The 17011-nt window shown below is 49.1% G+C and overlaps 1 protein-coding gene across 1 annotated transcript in view; it reads left to right on the top strand.

Moving 5' to 3' along the window:
- LOC141121312 (segment polarity protein dishevelled homolog DVL-2-like) overlaps positions 1-8739 on the top strand; it is a gene marked incomplete at its 5' end in the record, with an annotated part of 24494 nt that extends 15755 nt beyond the window's left edge. The window contains 3 exon segments of the mRNA XM_073611081.1: positions 5901-6077; positions 6209-6433; positions 7019-8739. Coding sequence (XP_073467182.1) covers positions 5901-6077; positions 6209-6433; positions 7019-7494 — 878 coding nt within the window.
- Positions 8740-17011: the final 8272 nt, after the last annotated feature.

The raw sequence follows: 17011 nt of genomic DNA, 5'->3' as shown, positions 1-17011 counted from the left end.
CTCTGTGTGTATGGTTGTCGTCCTCTCTCTCTCTCTGTTGTGTGTGTGTGTGTGTGGTCGTCGTCGTCGTCCTCTCTCTCTCTCTCTCTCTCTCTCTCTCTCTGTGTGTGTGTGTGTGGTGTGTGGTCGTCGTCGTCGTCCTCTCTCTCTCTCTCTCTCTCTCTCTCTCTCTCTCTCTGTGTGTGTGTGTGTGTGTGTGGTCGTCGTCGTCGTCCTCTTCCTCTCTCTCTCTCTCTCTCTCTCTCTGTCTCTCTCTCTCTCTCTCTCTCTCTCTCTCTCTCTCTCTCTCTGTGTGTGTGCTCGGTCGTCGTAGTCCTCTGTGTGTATGGTTGTCGTCCTCTCTCTCTGTGTGTGTGTGTGTGTGTGTGGTCGTCGTCGTCCTCTCTCTCTCTCTCTGTGTGTGTGTGCTCGGTTGTCGTCCTCTCTCTGTGTGTGTGTGTGTGTGTGTGTGTGTGTGTGTGTGTGTGTGTGTGTGTGTGGTCGTCGTCGTCCTCTGTCTCTCTGTGTGTGGTGTCGTCCTCTCTCTCTCTGTGTATGTGTGTGTGTCGGTCGTCGTAGTCCTCTGTGTGTGTTTGTGTGTGTGGTCGTCGTCCTCTCTCTGTGTGTGTGTTCTGTGGTGGTCGTCGTCTGTGTGTGTGTGGTCGTCGTCGTGCTCCTCTGTGTGTTCGGTTGTCGTCCTCCTGTGTGTGTGTGTGTTTTGTCGTCGCCGTCCTCCTCCTCTGTGTGTGTGTGTGTGTGTGTGTGTGTGTGTGTGTGTTGTGGTCGTTTTATAGAAAGAGTGAGGTGATTGGATGAGGAGCATAGAGTTGCTTGGAATGGCTACCCCAGAAGCTATAGATTGGATCAGAGGTCTGTAAACTTTCTAAAAAAACATATAGTGACCAATCATTGGTGTCAGTGGGAAGAATAGTGACCAATCATTGGTGTCAGTGGGAGGAATAGTGTCCCATCATTGGTATCAGTGGAAGGAATAGTGCCCCATCATTGGTATCAGTGGGGGGAATAGTGCCCCATCATTGTATCAGTGGAGGAATAGTGCCCCATCATTGGTATCAGTGGGGGGAATAGTGCCCCATCATTGGTATCAGTGGGGGGAATAGTGCCCCATCATTGGTATCAGTGGGAGGAATAGTGTCCCATCATTGGTATCAGTGGAAGGAATAGTGCCCCATCATTGGTATCAGTGGGGGGAATAGTGCCCCATCATTGGTATCAGTGGGGGGAATAGTGTCCCATCATTGGTATCAGAGTGGGTAGGAATAGTGTCCCATCATTGGTGTCAGTGGGAGGAATAGTGTCCCATCATTGGTGTCAGTGGGAGGAATAGTGTCCCATCATTGGGGTCAGTGGGAGGAATAGTGTCCCATCATTGGTGTCAGTGGGAGGAATAGTGCCCCATCATTGGTATCAGTGGGAGGAATAGTGTCCCATCATTGATATCAGTGGGAGGAATAGTGTCCCATCATTGGGTCAGTGGGAGGAATAGTGCCCTATCATTGGTGTCAGTGGGAGAATAGTGCTCCATCATTGGTATCAGTGGGAGGAATAGTGTCCCATCATTGATATCAGTGTGAGGAATAGTGTCCCATCATTGGGGTCAGTGGGAGGAATAGTGCCCTATCATTGGTGTCAGTGGGAGGAATAGTGTCCCATCATTGGGGTCAGTGGGAGGAATAGTGCCCCATCATTGGTATCAGTGGGAGGAATAGTGCCCCATCATTGGTATCAGTGGGAGGAATAGTGTCCCATCATTGGTGTCAGTGGGAGGAATAGTGCCCCATCATTGGTATCAGTGGGAGGAATAGTGCCCCATCATTGGTATCAGTGGGAGGAATAGTGCCCCATCATTGGTGTCAGTGGGAGGAATAGTGTCCCATCATTGATGTCAGTGGGGGGAATAGTGTCCCATCATTGGTGTCAGTGGGAGGAATAGTGTTCCCATCATTGGTGTCAGTGGGAGGAATAGTGCCCCATCATTGGTATCAGTGGGAGGAATAGTGTCCCATCATTGGTGTCAGTGGGAGGAATAGTGTCCCATCATTGGTGTTCAGTGGGAGGAATAGTGTCCCATCATTGGTATCAGTGGGAGGAATAGTGCCCCATCATTGGTATCAGTAGTGAGGAATAGTGTCCCATCATTGGTGTCAGTGGGAGGAATAGTGTCCCATCATTGGTATCAGTGGGAGGAATAGTGCCCCATCATTGGTGTCAGTGGGAGGAATAGTGTCCCATCATTGGTATCAGTGGGAGGAATAGTGTCCCATCATTGGTATCAGTGGGAGGAATAGTGTCCCATCATTGGTATCAGTGGGAGGAATAATGTCCCATCATTGGTATCAGTGGGAGGAATAGTGTCCCATCATTGGTATCAGTGGGAGGAATAGTGCCCCATCATTGGTATCAGTGGGAGGAATAGTGTCCCATCATTGGTATCAGTGGGAGGAATAGTGTCCCATCATTGGTATCAGTGGGAGGAATAGTGTCCCATCATTGGTATCAGTGGGAGGAATAGTGTCCCATCATTGGTGTCAGTGGGAGGAATAGTGCCCCATCATTGGTGTCAGTGGGAGGAATAGTGCCCCATCATTGGTGTCAGTGGGAGGAATAGTGCCCCATCATTGGTGTCAGTGGGAGGAATAGTGTCCCATCATTGGTGTCAGTGGGAGGAATAGTGTCCCATCATTGGTATCAGTGGGAGGAATAGTGCCCCATCATTGGTATCAGTAGGAGGAATAGTGTCCCATCATTGGTGTCAGTGGGAGGAATAGTGTCCCATCATTGGTATCAGTGGGAGGAATAGTGCCCCATCATTGGTATCAGTAGGAGGAATAGTGTCCCATCATTGGTGTCAGTGGGAGGAATAGTGTCCCATCATTGGTATCAGTGGGAGGAATAGTGTCCCATCATTGGTATCAGTAGAGGAATAGTGTCCCATCATTGGAATCAGTGGGAGGAATAGTGTCCCATCATTGGTATCAGTGGGAGGAATAGTGTCCCATCATTGGTGTCAGTGGGAGGAATAGTGCCCATCATTGGTGTCAGTGGGAGGAATAGTGCCCCATCATTGGTGTCAGTGGAGGAATAGTGTCCCATCATTGGTATCAGTGGGAGGAATAGTGTCCCATCATTGGTATCAGTGGGAGGAATAGTGCCCCATCATTGGTGTCAGTGGGAGGAATAGTGCCCATCATTGGTGTCAGTGGGAGGAATAGTGTCCCATCATTGGTATCAGTGGGAGGAATAGTGTCCCATCATTGGTATCAGTGGGAGGAATAGTGCCCCATCATTGTGTCCCATCATTGGTGTCAGTGGGAGGAATAGTGCCCCATCATTGGTGTCAGTGGGAGGAATAGTGCCCCATCATTGGTGTCAGTGGGAGGAATAGTGTCCCATCATTGGTATCAGTGGGAGGAATAGTGTCCCATCATTGGTATCAGTGGGAGGAATAGTGCCCCATCATTGGTATCAGTGGTAGGAATAGTGTCCCATCATTGGTGTCAGTGGGAGGAATAGTGCCCCATCATTGGTATCAGTGGTAGGAATAGTGCCCCATCATTGGTATCAGTGGTAGGAATAGTGCCCCATCATTGGTGTCAGTGGGAGGAATAGTGTCCCATCATTGGTATCAGTGGGAGGAATAGTGTCCCATCATTGGTATCAGTGGGAGGAATAGTGCCCCATCATTGGTATCAGTGGAGGAATAGTGTCCCATCATTGGTATCAGTGGGGGGAATAGTGTCCCATCATTGGTGTCAGTGGGAGGAATAGTGTCCCATCATTGGTGTCAGTGGGAGGAATAGTGCCCCATCATTGGTGTCAGTGGGAGGAATAGTGCCCCATCATTGGTATCAGTGGGAGGAATAGTGTCCCATCATTGGTATCAGTGGGAGGAATAGTGTCCCATCATTGGTATCAGTGGGAGGAATAGTGTCCCATCATTGGTATCAGTGGGAGGAATAGTGTCCCATCATTGGTATCAGTGGGAGGAATAGTGTCCCATCATTGGTATCAGTGGGAGGAATAGTGTCCTATCATTGGTATCAGTGGGAGGAATAGTGTCCCATCATTGGTATCAGTGGAGGAATAGTGTCCCATCATTGGTATCAGTGGGGGGAATAGTGTCCCATCATTGGTGTCAGTGGGAGGAATAGTGTCCCATCATTGGTGTCAGTGGGAGGAATAGTGCCCCATCATTGGTGTCAGTGGGAGGAATAGTGCCCCATCATTGGTATCAGTGGGAGGAATAGTGTCCCATCATTGGTGTCAGTGGGAGGAATAGTGTCCCATCATTGGTGTCAGTGGGAGGAATAGTGTCCCATCATTGGTATCAGTGGGAGGAATAGTGTCCCATCATTGGTATCAGTGGGAGGAATAGTGTCCCATCATTGGTATCAGTGGGAGGAATAGTGTCCCATCATTGGTATCAGTGGGAGGAATAGTGTCCCATCATTGGTGTCAGTGGGAGGAATAGTGTCCCATCATTGGTGTCAGTGGGAGGAATAGTGTCCCATCATTGGTGTCAGTGGGAGGAATAGTGTCCCATCATTGGTGTCAGTGGGAGGAATAGTGTCCCATCATTGGTGTCAGTGGAAGGAATAGTGTCCCATCATTGGTATCAGTGGGAGGAATAGTGTCCCATCATTGGTATCAGTGGGAGGAATAGTGTCCCATCATTGGTATCAGTGGGAGGAATAGTGTCCCATCATTGGTATCAGTGGGAGGAATAGTGTCCCATCATTGGTATCAGTGGGAGGAATAGTGTCCCATCATTGGTATCAGTGGGAGGAATAGTGCCCCATCATTGGTATCAGTGGGAGGAATAGTGCCCCATCATTGGTATCAGTGGGAGGAATAGTGTCCCATCATTGGTATCAGTGGGAGGAATAGTGCCCCATCATTGGTATCAGTGGGAGGAATAGTGTCCCATCATTGGTATCAGTGGGAGGAATAGTGCCCCATCATTGGTGTCAGTGGGAGGAATAGTGTCCCATCATTGGTGTCAGTGGGAGGAATAGTGTCCCATCATTGGTATCAGTGGGAGGAATAGTGTCCCATCATTGGTGTCAGTGGGAGGAATTCTTCCCCGTTGGGTCAGCGACGGGAATAATGCCTCAAGTGCCGGATAAAGGCAAGCAAAGGGCTGCAGTTTGGAGAGCACTGAATTGGATTATAGATGGAAGGAGATTATAGAAAGAGTAGGTGGAGGTGATTGGATGGGGATCAGGGAGGTGCTGGGAGCGGTGCATGGCAAAGGAGCACCCCAGAACCTGCAGATTAGAGAGGTGGGGATAATTGATGTAGCGGTGATTGTAAGAGAAGCTCTCAGAAGTTGAGACCTGCACTGGGGTTGGTGGCACCCCTAGAACCTACAAATTGGTGGGCTGGGGGTGGAGGTGCTCTGAGGAGTTGTAATCTGCGCTGTGCTGAGATTGGGAGCACCCCCAAACCTGCAGATTGGAGAGATGTGGGGGAGAGGATTATGATGTAGAGGTGATTGGTAAGGGAAGCTCTGAGAAGTTGGGATCTGCACTAGAGCTGGGGGCGGGCACCCCAGAACCTGCAAATTTGAGATGCAAAGGGGAGTATTTGGGGGTGTTGGATAATGAGACTGTGTGGATATTGCAGGGGTTACCACTTTTAAGATCAATGGCTTTCCCAGGCAGTTTGGGGGTCATCATTTGTCATAATGTTACCCCCCCCCCCCCCCCAAACCTTACAGCAGCTTGTGAAATTCCTGTAGACCGTCTTCTGTGTTCAGGTCTGTAATGAGAGGGGCGAGGTGGGGAACTACTTATGGCTGTAATGAGGGTGGTAGGACGGGTCATAGGAAGGTGGGAGGAAGGACTGGGGGGGTGAAGGAAGGTCAGCGATCTGGTTCTCATCTCCTTTTTTTCCTTCAGGCTCTGATGTGGTGGATTGGCTGTATCACCATGTTGAGGGCTTCCAGGACCGACGGGAGGCTCGTAAATTTGCCAGTAATTTACTGAAAGCGGGGTTCATCCGGCACACAGTGAACAAGATCACCTTCTCCGAGCAATGTTACTACATCTTTGGGGACCTCTCTGGCTGTGAGAACTGTAAGTATTTGATGGGGTTCCCGTCCATAAGAGGCTCCCTCTCGGGATCATCATTGGGCTCTGCCCCCCCAAAAAAAACACGGCTAACCCCAGCCCCCCCCCCGGCTAAACCTATCTCTAATCTTTTCCAGACATGGCTAATCTATCGCTGAATGATAATGATGGATCTAGCGGTGCCTCTGATCAGGATACTCTGGCTCCTCTTCCTCTCCCCGGAGCGTCACCTTGGCCTCTTCTTCCCACCTTCTCCTATCAGTATCCAGCTCCTCATCCATACAGCACACAACCTCCGGCATACCACGAGCTCTCCTCCTACAGCTACGGCCTGGGCAGTGCCGGGAGCCAACACAGTGAAGGTGAGTGTCAGTGCCGTCCACTCCGAACCTATAGCTAGGTCCTAGTCTTCATTTCCTGAATCCATCCTTACACTCCTTTTTTTATTGAGGAATCCTTCCATCTGTCCTTTTCAGAGGAGACTCCATGATGGGCTCCAGGAGTCCTTTTAGGGTAGACTTTGGAGGGCACTAGGAGTTCCTAAGGGGTACTATGGGGGGGGGTTCCTGGAAGCTATTTTGATAGACTCTGGAGAAACGTGTATACTGTTTTAGGAGAGGCTTTTGGGGGGCACTCTGGTCGCCCTTTGTTGGAAAGACTTTGGGGGTGAATATGGAAACTTATTGAGGAGACTCCAGAGGGTTCTGGGAGGGTTTTTGCTGCCATTTTTGGGAGGACTCTGGCTGCCCCTTTGTAGGAGACTTCATGGGCGACTTTGGCAGCATTTTTAGAAAGGTTCTTGCTGCCCTTCTGGAAGAGACGTTGGGGTGCTCTAGTTGCCTCTTTGGGAAGGACTGTGGGAGGGGTTGAATGGCATTTTGGGGGACACTGGGGCTGCTGTGTGATTCTGGTCAGCTGATTTTGGTTTCCTTTTTTCTTTGCTCCAGGGAGTCGGAGCAGCGGATCTACTCGTAGTGATGGAGGCCGTGGAGTGCAGAAAGAAGAGCGATCTGGAGGTGGTGGAGACTCTAAATCGGGATCTGGCAGCGAGTCTGAATACTCCACACGTAGTAGCGTTAGGAGGGGTGGAGCAGAGACGGGTCCACCCAGCGAACGTTCTGTGCGCTCTCAGCCTCCTCACCACCCTCCTCACCACCCTCATCACCACCCTCATCACCCACCGTCAATCCATTCTTACCCGGCTCCGGGTGTCCCCCTCTCCTATAACCCCATGATGCTCATGATGATGCCATCACCTCCTCTTCCTCCACCCTCATCTTGTCCTCCTTCCTCATCCGTCCCCCCTGGTGCTCCTCCCCTTGTCCGTGACCTTGCCTCAGTTCCTCCCGAGCTGACTGCCAGCCGCCAATCATTTCACATGGCCATGGGCAACCCCAGTGAATTCTTTGTGGATGTGATGTGACAACGTCCTCGGATACTGAGCCCGTTCCTCTCTCCATAGTATTAAGGTGCTGCCCATCTAGATCTGAGGTGGTTGGATTTAGAATGGCGCGTACTCCCTACATTGCCATTATTGTACGGCCTACAATGACTGACCAATTACTGAGCCCCAGGTCAATTTCTGGCCTACTAGGAGGCTGTCCCTATGAGAAGCTCCTCCCTCCTAGCAGATATCCAGACACTCCATAGTTAAAGCTGGAGGCTCTCCTGAGATGCTGTGTTGCGTTAGGGCTGGAGGCTCTCCTGAGATGTTGGGGTGGGTTAGGTTTGAAGGCTCTCCTGAGATGCTGAAGTGGGTTAGGGCTGGAGGATCTCCTGAGATGCTGGGGTGGGTTAGGTTTGGAGGCTCTCCTGAGATGCCGGGGGTGGGTTAGGTTTGAAGGCTCTCCTGAGATACCGGGGGTGGGTTAGGGCTGGAGGCTCTCCTGAGATGCTGGGGTGGGTTAGGGCTGGAGGCTCTCCTGAGATGCTGGGGTGGGTTAGGTTTGGAGGCTCTCCTGAGATGCCGGGGGTGGGTTAGGTTTGGAGGCTCTCCTGAGATGCCGGGGGTGGGTTAGGTTTGAAGGCTCTCCTGAGATACCAGGGGTGGGTTAGGGCTGGAGGCTCTCCTGAGATGCCGGGGGTGGGTTAGGTTTGAAGGCTCTCCTGAGATGCCAGGGGGTGGTTTAGGTTTGGGGTTTGTTCCTGGTATGTGAGCACACCCGTGGTCTGTCCTCCGGCCGGACGTTTCTCCTGATTTATTCTATGACTGACACTCATTGTAGCAGCTTTCTCCTATGTACACGCACACGTATGTACTCTAGAACAGACGGTACTCGCGCCCACTTAGGTGCAGTTATTATGAAGTATTTTTATCCCCATCCTCCATGTTAGTGTTTTTTGTTTTGCCCATTTCAGAGCTTTTGTATCATGACCGAATAACTTTATGATGAGACTTCCTTTCCCTGTCGGGGAGCTGTACGACTTTATATTGCCTATTTTACTGACACTTTTTTTTTTTTTTTACATATATCCAATGCTGTGGCTGTGAACTTGATCGTCCTTCCAATGATGTGACCATGGAAGAGACGAGTGTGTGACCCTGAGGATTACGGAGCTTTACTCCCAGGGTTATAATAAGTGCCTCGATTACTTGCCTTTTATTGTATTTATTACCTTTTTTTTTTAGTGTATAAACTCAAAAATAAAAAAAAAAATGTTTTATAAATAGGTGGAAGAGTCTTAATTTGAAAGTATGTGTGTGAGAAGTTGTGTAGGGCTGGTTGGGTGTCTGTATGATTGCCAAGGCCTGGTTGAGTGTTTGTTTGATTCTCAAGGCTTGGTTTGGGTGTCTGTATGATTGCCGAGGCCTGCTTTGGGTGTCTGTATGATTGCCGAGGCCTGCTTTGGGTGTCTGTATGATTGCCGAGGCCTGGTTTGGGTGTCTGTATGATTGCCGAGGCCTGGTTTGGGTGTCTGTATGATTGCCGAGGCCTGGTTTGGGTGTCTGTATGATTGCCGAGGCCTGGTTTGGGTGTCTGTATGATTGCCGAGGCCTGGTTTGGGTGTCTGTATGATTGCCGAGGCCTGGTTTGGGTGTCTGTATGATTGCCGAGGCCTGGTTTGGGTGTCTGTATGATTGCCGAGGCCTGGTTTGGGTGTCTGTAGGTATCGGTTTTTAGGTATCGGTATAATTGTAAAAGCTTCGCTGGGCATTGTTATGATTTGTAAAGGTCGCCTTGGGTATCGGTAAGATTGTGTAGGCTTCCTTGGTCATCGGTATCATTGTGTAGGCCTTGTTGCCCATCTGTGTGATTGTGTAGGTGGCCTTGCTGCCCATCTTGTGTAGGCCTTGTTGGATATCGTATGATTGTATAGGCCTGGTTGGGTATCAGGAGGCTGGGACACTGACAAACTTAAGTTGGCCTCAGTTTTTTGCTAGTGTCCTAGGAGGATGGACTTCTGTTCTTCAGCTCTGCTGGAAGAAGTTTTATTTTATTATATTTTTACTACAATTGGGGTTCCTCACTACATCGATGCCATTGTAGAGTCTAGAGCAGTGATGGCGAACCTTGGCACTCCAGGTGTTTTGGAAACTACATTTCCCGTGATGCTCATGCACTCTGCTGTGTAGTTGAGCATCATGGGAAATGTAGTTCCAAAACATCTGGGGTGCCGAGGTTCACCATCACTGGTCTAGAAGATCAAGCAGTGATCCCCAAGCAGTGAACAGGTTCAGACCCTGCTCGAAAGGACATGGCAGGGTTAATCTGTAACTGACCTTCGGGCACTGGGCTCCATATTGCTCTCTAGACCCAGTTCTGGTTACCAGCTAGCTGTGGAGAGCTTTCCATGTCCAGAGCCTTAGCATTGCCTCATTGTCTCTGAAGACTCGGTGAGTAGGCCGATCATATTGAGCATTGGGGGCTACCTCAGTGTTCCAATCGCTGGGGGCCTTTTAAATTTCCACCTTGGAAGGAGTTCACACCAAGGACTGATGTCATCTTTTGGGTCAAGTGTTGTATGTGCTCCATGCTCTTTTCTGCCCTGAAGAAGCATCTCCCTAATGCTGCTTCTACTTTGCAAAGATCCATGTGGACCTCTGATCTGTAAGATTCTGCTGCCCACTTGCAGTGGGGCAAGTCCCCTTCGGCCACCTGAGCCTCCACATACCAGCTGTTTGGTATTTTTGAGTATCTGAGGCCTTCCCTTAAGCACTAAGCTGCTTGGCTTCATAGCCACGTGGTTGCAACATGTCTGATTCTAAACCATGGGACAGTCTCTTCCTGGTGGCCCTGGCTCCTCACACTCCACCCATGGCTGCCTCCTGTGCTGCTTGCAGTGTACATGCTTCTGAATCCTTTGTCTGCAGCTAGTCCTTTTCTCCTGAAGTCTGCCATCTATGGAGTCATTCTTATTGATGTCAGGTGTGGCCGCTGCCTCTCCACTGTCAGAGGTCCTTACCAAAGTCATTTCATGGCCTAAACAGCAACAGACGTTTGCTGACTCCAAATGCGGAGACAACAAAGTGCAGTCCTGTTCTTTCGTGTCTCGCCAGTTCCTTCTGGAAGAACTTTCTTCCAAAGATTCCCAGCCTTTTGCTGTCACTACCATGAAAGAGACTATTTGCGGTACACACCACATACAAAGAAATGGGCTGACTTCAAAGTGCTACTCCCAGAGTGCTGTCCTTTTTAGAGGTCCTAAGACCTTTCTAGTGAATCTGCTCCTCCAAGTCTTCCTTTATAGACACTTGGAAATGTCTGGGCAAGATCTTTTCTTCTCCCAAACCCTTAGCTTTATATGCATTGAAGAGAACACTTCCAGATCCACATATGGGGCAGACCATTTTTTTTTTTTTTTTTTAAAGCACTAAGATTTTTATTGAAATGAATGACTGGCCTGAGACGATTGGATGGGATCTGGTTACTATGGGTGTTGATCCCTTGATCATTTGGGATCTGGTTACTATTGCCGTTGATACTTTGGTCGGATCTGTTTACTATGACCAATGATCCCTTTTTCAGATGGGATATGGTTACTATGGTCGTTGATCCCTGGGTCATAGTTACATAGTAGGTGAGGTTGAAAAAAGACACAAGTCCATCAAGTCCAACCTATGTGTGATTATGTGTCAGTATTACATTACATATCCCTGTATATTGCGGTCATTCAGGTGATTATCTAATAGTTTCTTGAAGCTATCAATGCTCCCCGCTGAGACCACCGCCTGTGGAAGGGAATTCCACATCCTTGCCGCTCTTACAGTAAAGAACCCTCTACGTAGTTTAAGGTTAAACCTCTTTTCTTCTAATTGTAATGAGTGGCCACGAGTCTTATTAAACTCTCTTCTGCGAAAAAGTTTTATCCCTATTGTGGGGTCACCAGTCCGGTATTTATATATTGTGGGGTCACCAGTCCGGTATTTATATATTGTGGGGTCACCAGTCCGGTATTTGTATATTGTGGGGTCACCAGTCCAGTATTTATATATTGTGGGGTCACCAGTCCAGTATTTATATATTGTGGGGTCACCAGTCCGGTATTTGTATATTGTGGGGTCACCAGTCCGGTATTTATATATTGTGGGGTCACCAGTCCGGTATTTATATATTGTGGGGTCACCAGTCCGGTATTTATACAATGAAATCATATCCCCTCTCAAGCGTCTCTTCTCCAGAGAGAATAAGTTCAGAGCTCACAACCTTTCCTCATAACTAAGATCCTCCAGACCCTTTATTAGCTTTGTTGCCCTTCTTTGTACTCGCTCCATTTCCAGTACGTCCCTCCTGATTCCGATGGAATCTGGTTACTATGGCCGTTGATCCCTTGGTCAGATGATCTGGTTACTATGGCCGTTGATCCTTTGGTCAGATGTGATTGGGATTTGGTTACTATGGTCGTTGATCCCTGGGTCCGATGGAATCTGGTTACTACTGCCGTTGATCCCTGGGTCAGATAGGATCTGGTTACTATGGCTGTTGGTCCCTTGGTCAGTCTATTGGTTGGAATCTGGTTACCTAGGCTGTTGGTCCCTTGATCATAGGAACGTTTTGAAACAAATGGCCATAGCCCTTAGCCCCAGTGATGATGGGCTGTTGGAGGATTTTCCTGTCAATCCAAATGCAAAAAACATTTTGGCCAGGGTGATGGACTGCAAAAGCTCTGCTCAGCGTCTCATTGGGTCTATGCCGGAGGCTATCGTCAAGGATACCAGAGGCAGCAAGAGCACCTTTCTTCCTCAGCCAAAGAAGCAGAATGCTGGAGGTTAAAGTGGAACTAAACCTATTAAGTTAATGTAGACCCCCCCACCCCCACCCAGGCCTACATTGAGTTAATGGTTTCCAAAAGAAGTTACATTTGAGGTATGAAGATGGTCACAGTTGCTTGTACTCTCAACCAAACTTTCAAGGCATCAAATGATTGGTGGTATAACTAATCACATGTACAACGCCATGGCAGATCAAACAGAGGCTATAATGGCCGCTTCCTTGGACATTGGCAAACAGTTCAGGTCCTTTAAACCCCTTCTACTTCCAGCATGCCTGTTATTTTGCCAGTGTCCTTGGATGATGGATGCTTGTTTGAGCTAGTCCAGATTGGCGTTTCCTCTGCAATAGCGTTGGAGGCTATACCGGGACCCTGCTGGACTGAGGATTGGGGGACTTACCTGGAATATGTCCACCAGGCTCTGAGTTGGGCCATTTTCTAGACCTGTGTTTGCCACTTAGTGCTTTCTCGGTCCAGACCAGAGCATTGCCTCAGGTGTGGCTACCTCTCTGAAAACTCACTTTAGGACCTACCTTACCAAAGGATCATTGGCCACCATTATAGTTCCCAATTTCTGTTTGTTTACCATTGAAAGGGTTAGTGCTGAGGGACTGACTTTGTCTAGTAGGTGGTGTCATGCCTGCTCTACGTGTGCACATTTCCTGCCAGGAAGCTTCTTCTCACTAGTGTCTCATTGCATGTGTTATGTTATATCTCATACTTGGTCTTTGCTGCTCACCTACAGGGAACCTGGTCACCTCCGGCCAGACGTGCAGGGGGGGGCCTAAACCTCTCCTGCTACCAGTAATCAAGGCCGAGCTTTATACCTTGAGCAACGTTGTTCGTACTTTTTGCAATGTGACGTCGGATCCCAGAAGTATGGGGAGCAGTCCCGCTGTAAGGGCTCCCCTCCAGCTTGTGATCCGCCAATGGTTCCAGTGCTGCCTGCAGTGTACCTAATGAAGGGGCTAACATGGACAACCTAGAATGTTGTCCTCTGCTGGAGATTCTGCCTTCCTCTGACTCTTTCTTTGCACCATCGGGCATGACCCCCCTCTTCTGTTCTATCCCAGGAAGATTTCAGGGTGTTTTAGAATTTAGTTGGCCTGTTTGCAGATTCTGTCTGCAGAGATGACCAACTTTTTTTCCTTTTGTACTCCTTCCCCTGTAGAATGGTCTATTCTCCCTGCGCTGCTTCTGAGGCAAATCTCTCAAATTCATTTATGGATAATGTTGCCTCTGAAGAGTAGCAGGTTGCCGCCAGTACTCCCACATCCAGACCATATTGGTTCTTCCGAAGATGTCGCTGAATGTCTTATGCCTTATCTCCTGTATGCGTCTCCTGCTAGTCAACACGTGGATGGCTCTTTGGATAAAGTGTTGTGGGTGTAAAACAAGCATGAAAAAAATGTCTCCTGCAGATGGCCTTTGAGGGCTGGTGTCTTATTTGAAGCTCTAAAGATGTCACTGGTGGTGGTGGTGGTGGGGGTACTTGTGTGCCCCAACAGAAGAGGACTGGATCTCAACCTGGGGATGTTCACACTCCCTTAGAGGCCAACAACAGTTCAGTTTATTTCCCCTAGGCAGCTACCTCCAAACTCAAGCCTGGTGCCCAGTTCAGCCACAAACTACGAGCTCCCAAGTCCCCCACCCCCACATATAAATCCTCTTGAATGAAGGAGTTTCCTTCACTTTCTACAGTGGGGGAAATATCTGGACATCTTGGATGCCTGGCTTTGGGAGGTAGTGTCCAGTGGCCTACAAGCTAGACTTCAGCTCCTGACTTTATTCCAACTTGCCCATCTCACGGTACAGATTAACAGATCTCTATGCAGCCCTTGGTGGTTATTCTGGAGCACGAGGTTATTACTCCACTACTGGTGGTGGAAGGGTCCTGTTCCTGAACAGGAAGGGGGCACCTGGGTCTAAAGGGCTCAAATGTGTTAATTCAGGCTCAGGAATTCTGCATGGAATCAGCCAGATCTTTCATCTCCTCCCTTCATCAGGAACATTTTCTGGCACAGATCCTTTTCCATCACTGAGTCTCCCAGAAGAGCTCCTACTAATGTGCATCTCTTTATTGGATATCATCTATCCATTGTGATTGGGTTGTGCTGGCCAAAAAAAAAAGTGTCAGGAAGTCCCCACCCATGCATAACCTCCCAGCTACTCAGAGCGTCAGCTTTTCTGCTCGTGTCTCAGGTGATGGACTCTGTGAAGATTCTGCACAATAATTATTTCTTTCAGCCACTTTTTTCCCCCCTCAAGATTCCATCTGGAATTAGGAGATGAGCTTATCCAGATCTGTTGCCTACAGTGGTCAGCTAAGAGGATCGAAACCTGTGCTGGACACGCGGAGACTGTCCTTAAAGCGGAGTTCCACCCTAAAGTGGAACTTCCGCTCATCGGATTCCTCCCTCCCTCCGGTGCCTCAACTGGCACCTTTCAGGGTGGAGGGGGTTGCAGATACCTGTATAATACATGTATCTGCACCCACTTCCGGGAATAGCTAGCCGCAAATGCCCACCCACCCCCGTTGTGTTCTGGGAAATACACAGTTCCCACAACACAACGGGGACCAGTGTAGACGCGCAGCGCGACTCGCGCATGCGTAGTAGGGAACCGGGCAGTGAAGCCGCAATGCTTCACTTCCTGATTCCCTGACCGATGACGGTGGGGGCAGCCGAGAGACGAGCGATCGATCGGCTTCCGACATCGCTGGACCCTGGGACAGGTAAGTGTCCATTTATTAAAAGTCAGCAACTGCAGTATTTGTAGCTGCAGTATTTTAATATTTTTTGTTTAAGTGGACCTCCTCTTTAACATCAGCACTGGTGTGTGTATATAATTTTCTCCTTTGGGACTGGCAGGGTGTTTTTCAGGGCCAGGGTGGTGATCCCCAGCAGGGGAGTCGTGTCCCTGAAGGCTCTTGTGGCAGGGAACGTTTGGAACTGCTCTTGGGGGAGGGCCCCAGTGGAAGCTCTACCACTGCTGGTACCCAGAAGAGAACACGAAGGCCCATGGAAAACAATGGTATTATGTGCTCCTACCTACCTTTTGATTGCAGTTTTTTGTTTTAAACCTTATCTACCAGCTGCCCTAAATGCCGTCTAGCGCTGGTGGAGCTTGGGGGGTGGGCTGGGAGGCTCTTGGTGCCAATTGGCATAGACGGGGTTTTTCCCCTATCCCCACGTGCCCAGGAACACAGGTGATGGAAGGGCAGGCATGTTATGGAAGGGGCAGAGTCAGCTCACTATCCTCAGGTGAGTTCACTATGATTTGGAGTATTCCTGAGAGAGATCTGGCAGTAACCTATCGTAATAAGACCCTCAAGGTTCAGTGGATGAGGTCCTGATGCTTCATCCAAACATCCTGAGCCCTTATTCAAAGGCTCTTTGTTCTTGTGGGGACATCCCTACAACTTGCAATGGAAGCTGTAGGGGGATGTCAAAGCCTCAAGGTTTGGGCTCATCAGCTGTCCAAAGACCCTGATGGCGGTGATAGAGAGCCACCCTGGAAGACAACTTTGGAAAATTGGACACGTAGTTCCCGCCCCTCTTACTTTGTTTCATGATTTGCTACAAAATCACCTACACCTGAAGCCTTGCCTAATGGGGAGGAGTTATGCCTAGGAGGGAATGTTCATGTTCTTTTTGGCCAATGTGCAATCGCTTAACCCACCTCAGCTCCTGTTGCTTCGTTGCTGTGGCACAGATATTACCTCTGCATCCTAGCTGGGGATCCATTTTCTTTTTTTTTTAGGACGCTCCATCTTCTGCTAAATTTTGTCATTTGTACCGTGACAGCCGGGTCCTCCCCAACCAACAATCTGATCTGCAACATGGCAAACCTGAGTACCTGATAGGAAAGTGTTCGACCTTCTGAACCCCCCACTGCCAGTGTCTGCCTCTCCTGTTCCCATCCTTCCCGGAGCAGTCAGTCCCCTGGATGGATCATTGAAATGGAAGGCATACTTCATCTGCTGCAAGGAAAGAAACCTTCATCCTACAGATGTATCGAAGGGATGAGTCCTGACCTTTCTGCAATCATATTAGGTGATAGGTTGGACTTGTGTCTTTTTTTTCAACCTCATCTACTATGTACCATCAAGGAGCAGATCTCAGAATTGGTGGCCTTGATCCACAGAACCCAAGCTTCCCATTCCTTCAGCTTCAGAGGTTTGTATGGAGTGTCACCCATATGGTTCCCCAGGAATTGAATTTCCTCTTCAGAAATCACCTTTTGCACCTATTAGGACTATTCCCTTTTCCTCGCACATTCCTTGGGGCCAATGCCTGATCTGCTGGTCTTATCCTATAAAGCCCCCTTTGTGGTCGTACACAAGAAGGTCATGGTAAGGCCCAGAATTTCCTCAAGTAGTTTCAACTCAACCTTGACATCTTTCTTCTTCTGTCCGTCTCCATCGGTGGTAACTCCATTGTCTGGAATTTGCAGAGGAAGAATTACATCCAATTAGAAAGGCTGGACTCTTGTTGTCAATCCTGATGGTCTCCGTAAGGCTAAAGCAGCTTCTCATTGGCTCAAAGAAAATCACCATTTGAGCCTTTAGGACTGTCTCTCAGATTTGTAAGGCTGCACATCACACACAGCCTCCAGGAACCCCCATACACACCCCGTACCCCAAAATTAGACACACCACATGTCGGCTCCAGGATGCTCCTGAAATACCCCATATCCCCCCACCCGCACCCCAGAGATCACACACAGTC

Source organism: Aquarana catesbeiana, unplaced genomic scaffold (genome assembly GCF_042186555.1).
Source record: "Aquarana catesbeiana isolate 2022-GZ unplaced genomic scaffold, ASM4218655v1 unanchor108, whole genome shotgun sequence".
In the NCBI taxonomy this organism is placed as follows: domain Eukaryota; kingdom Metazoa; phylum Chordata; class Amphibia; order Anura; family Ranidae; genus Aquarana; species Aquarana catesbeiana.
Note: the sequence above shows the minus strand (reverse complement) of the source record. Positions and strands in the feature narration are given on the sequence as shown.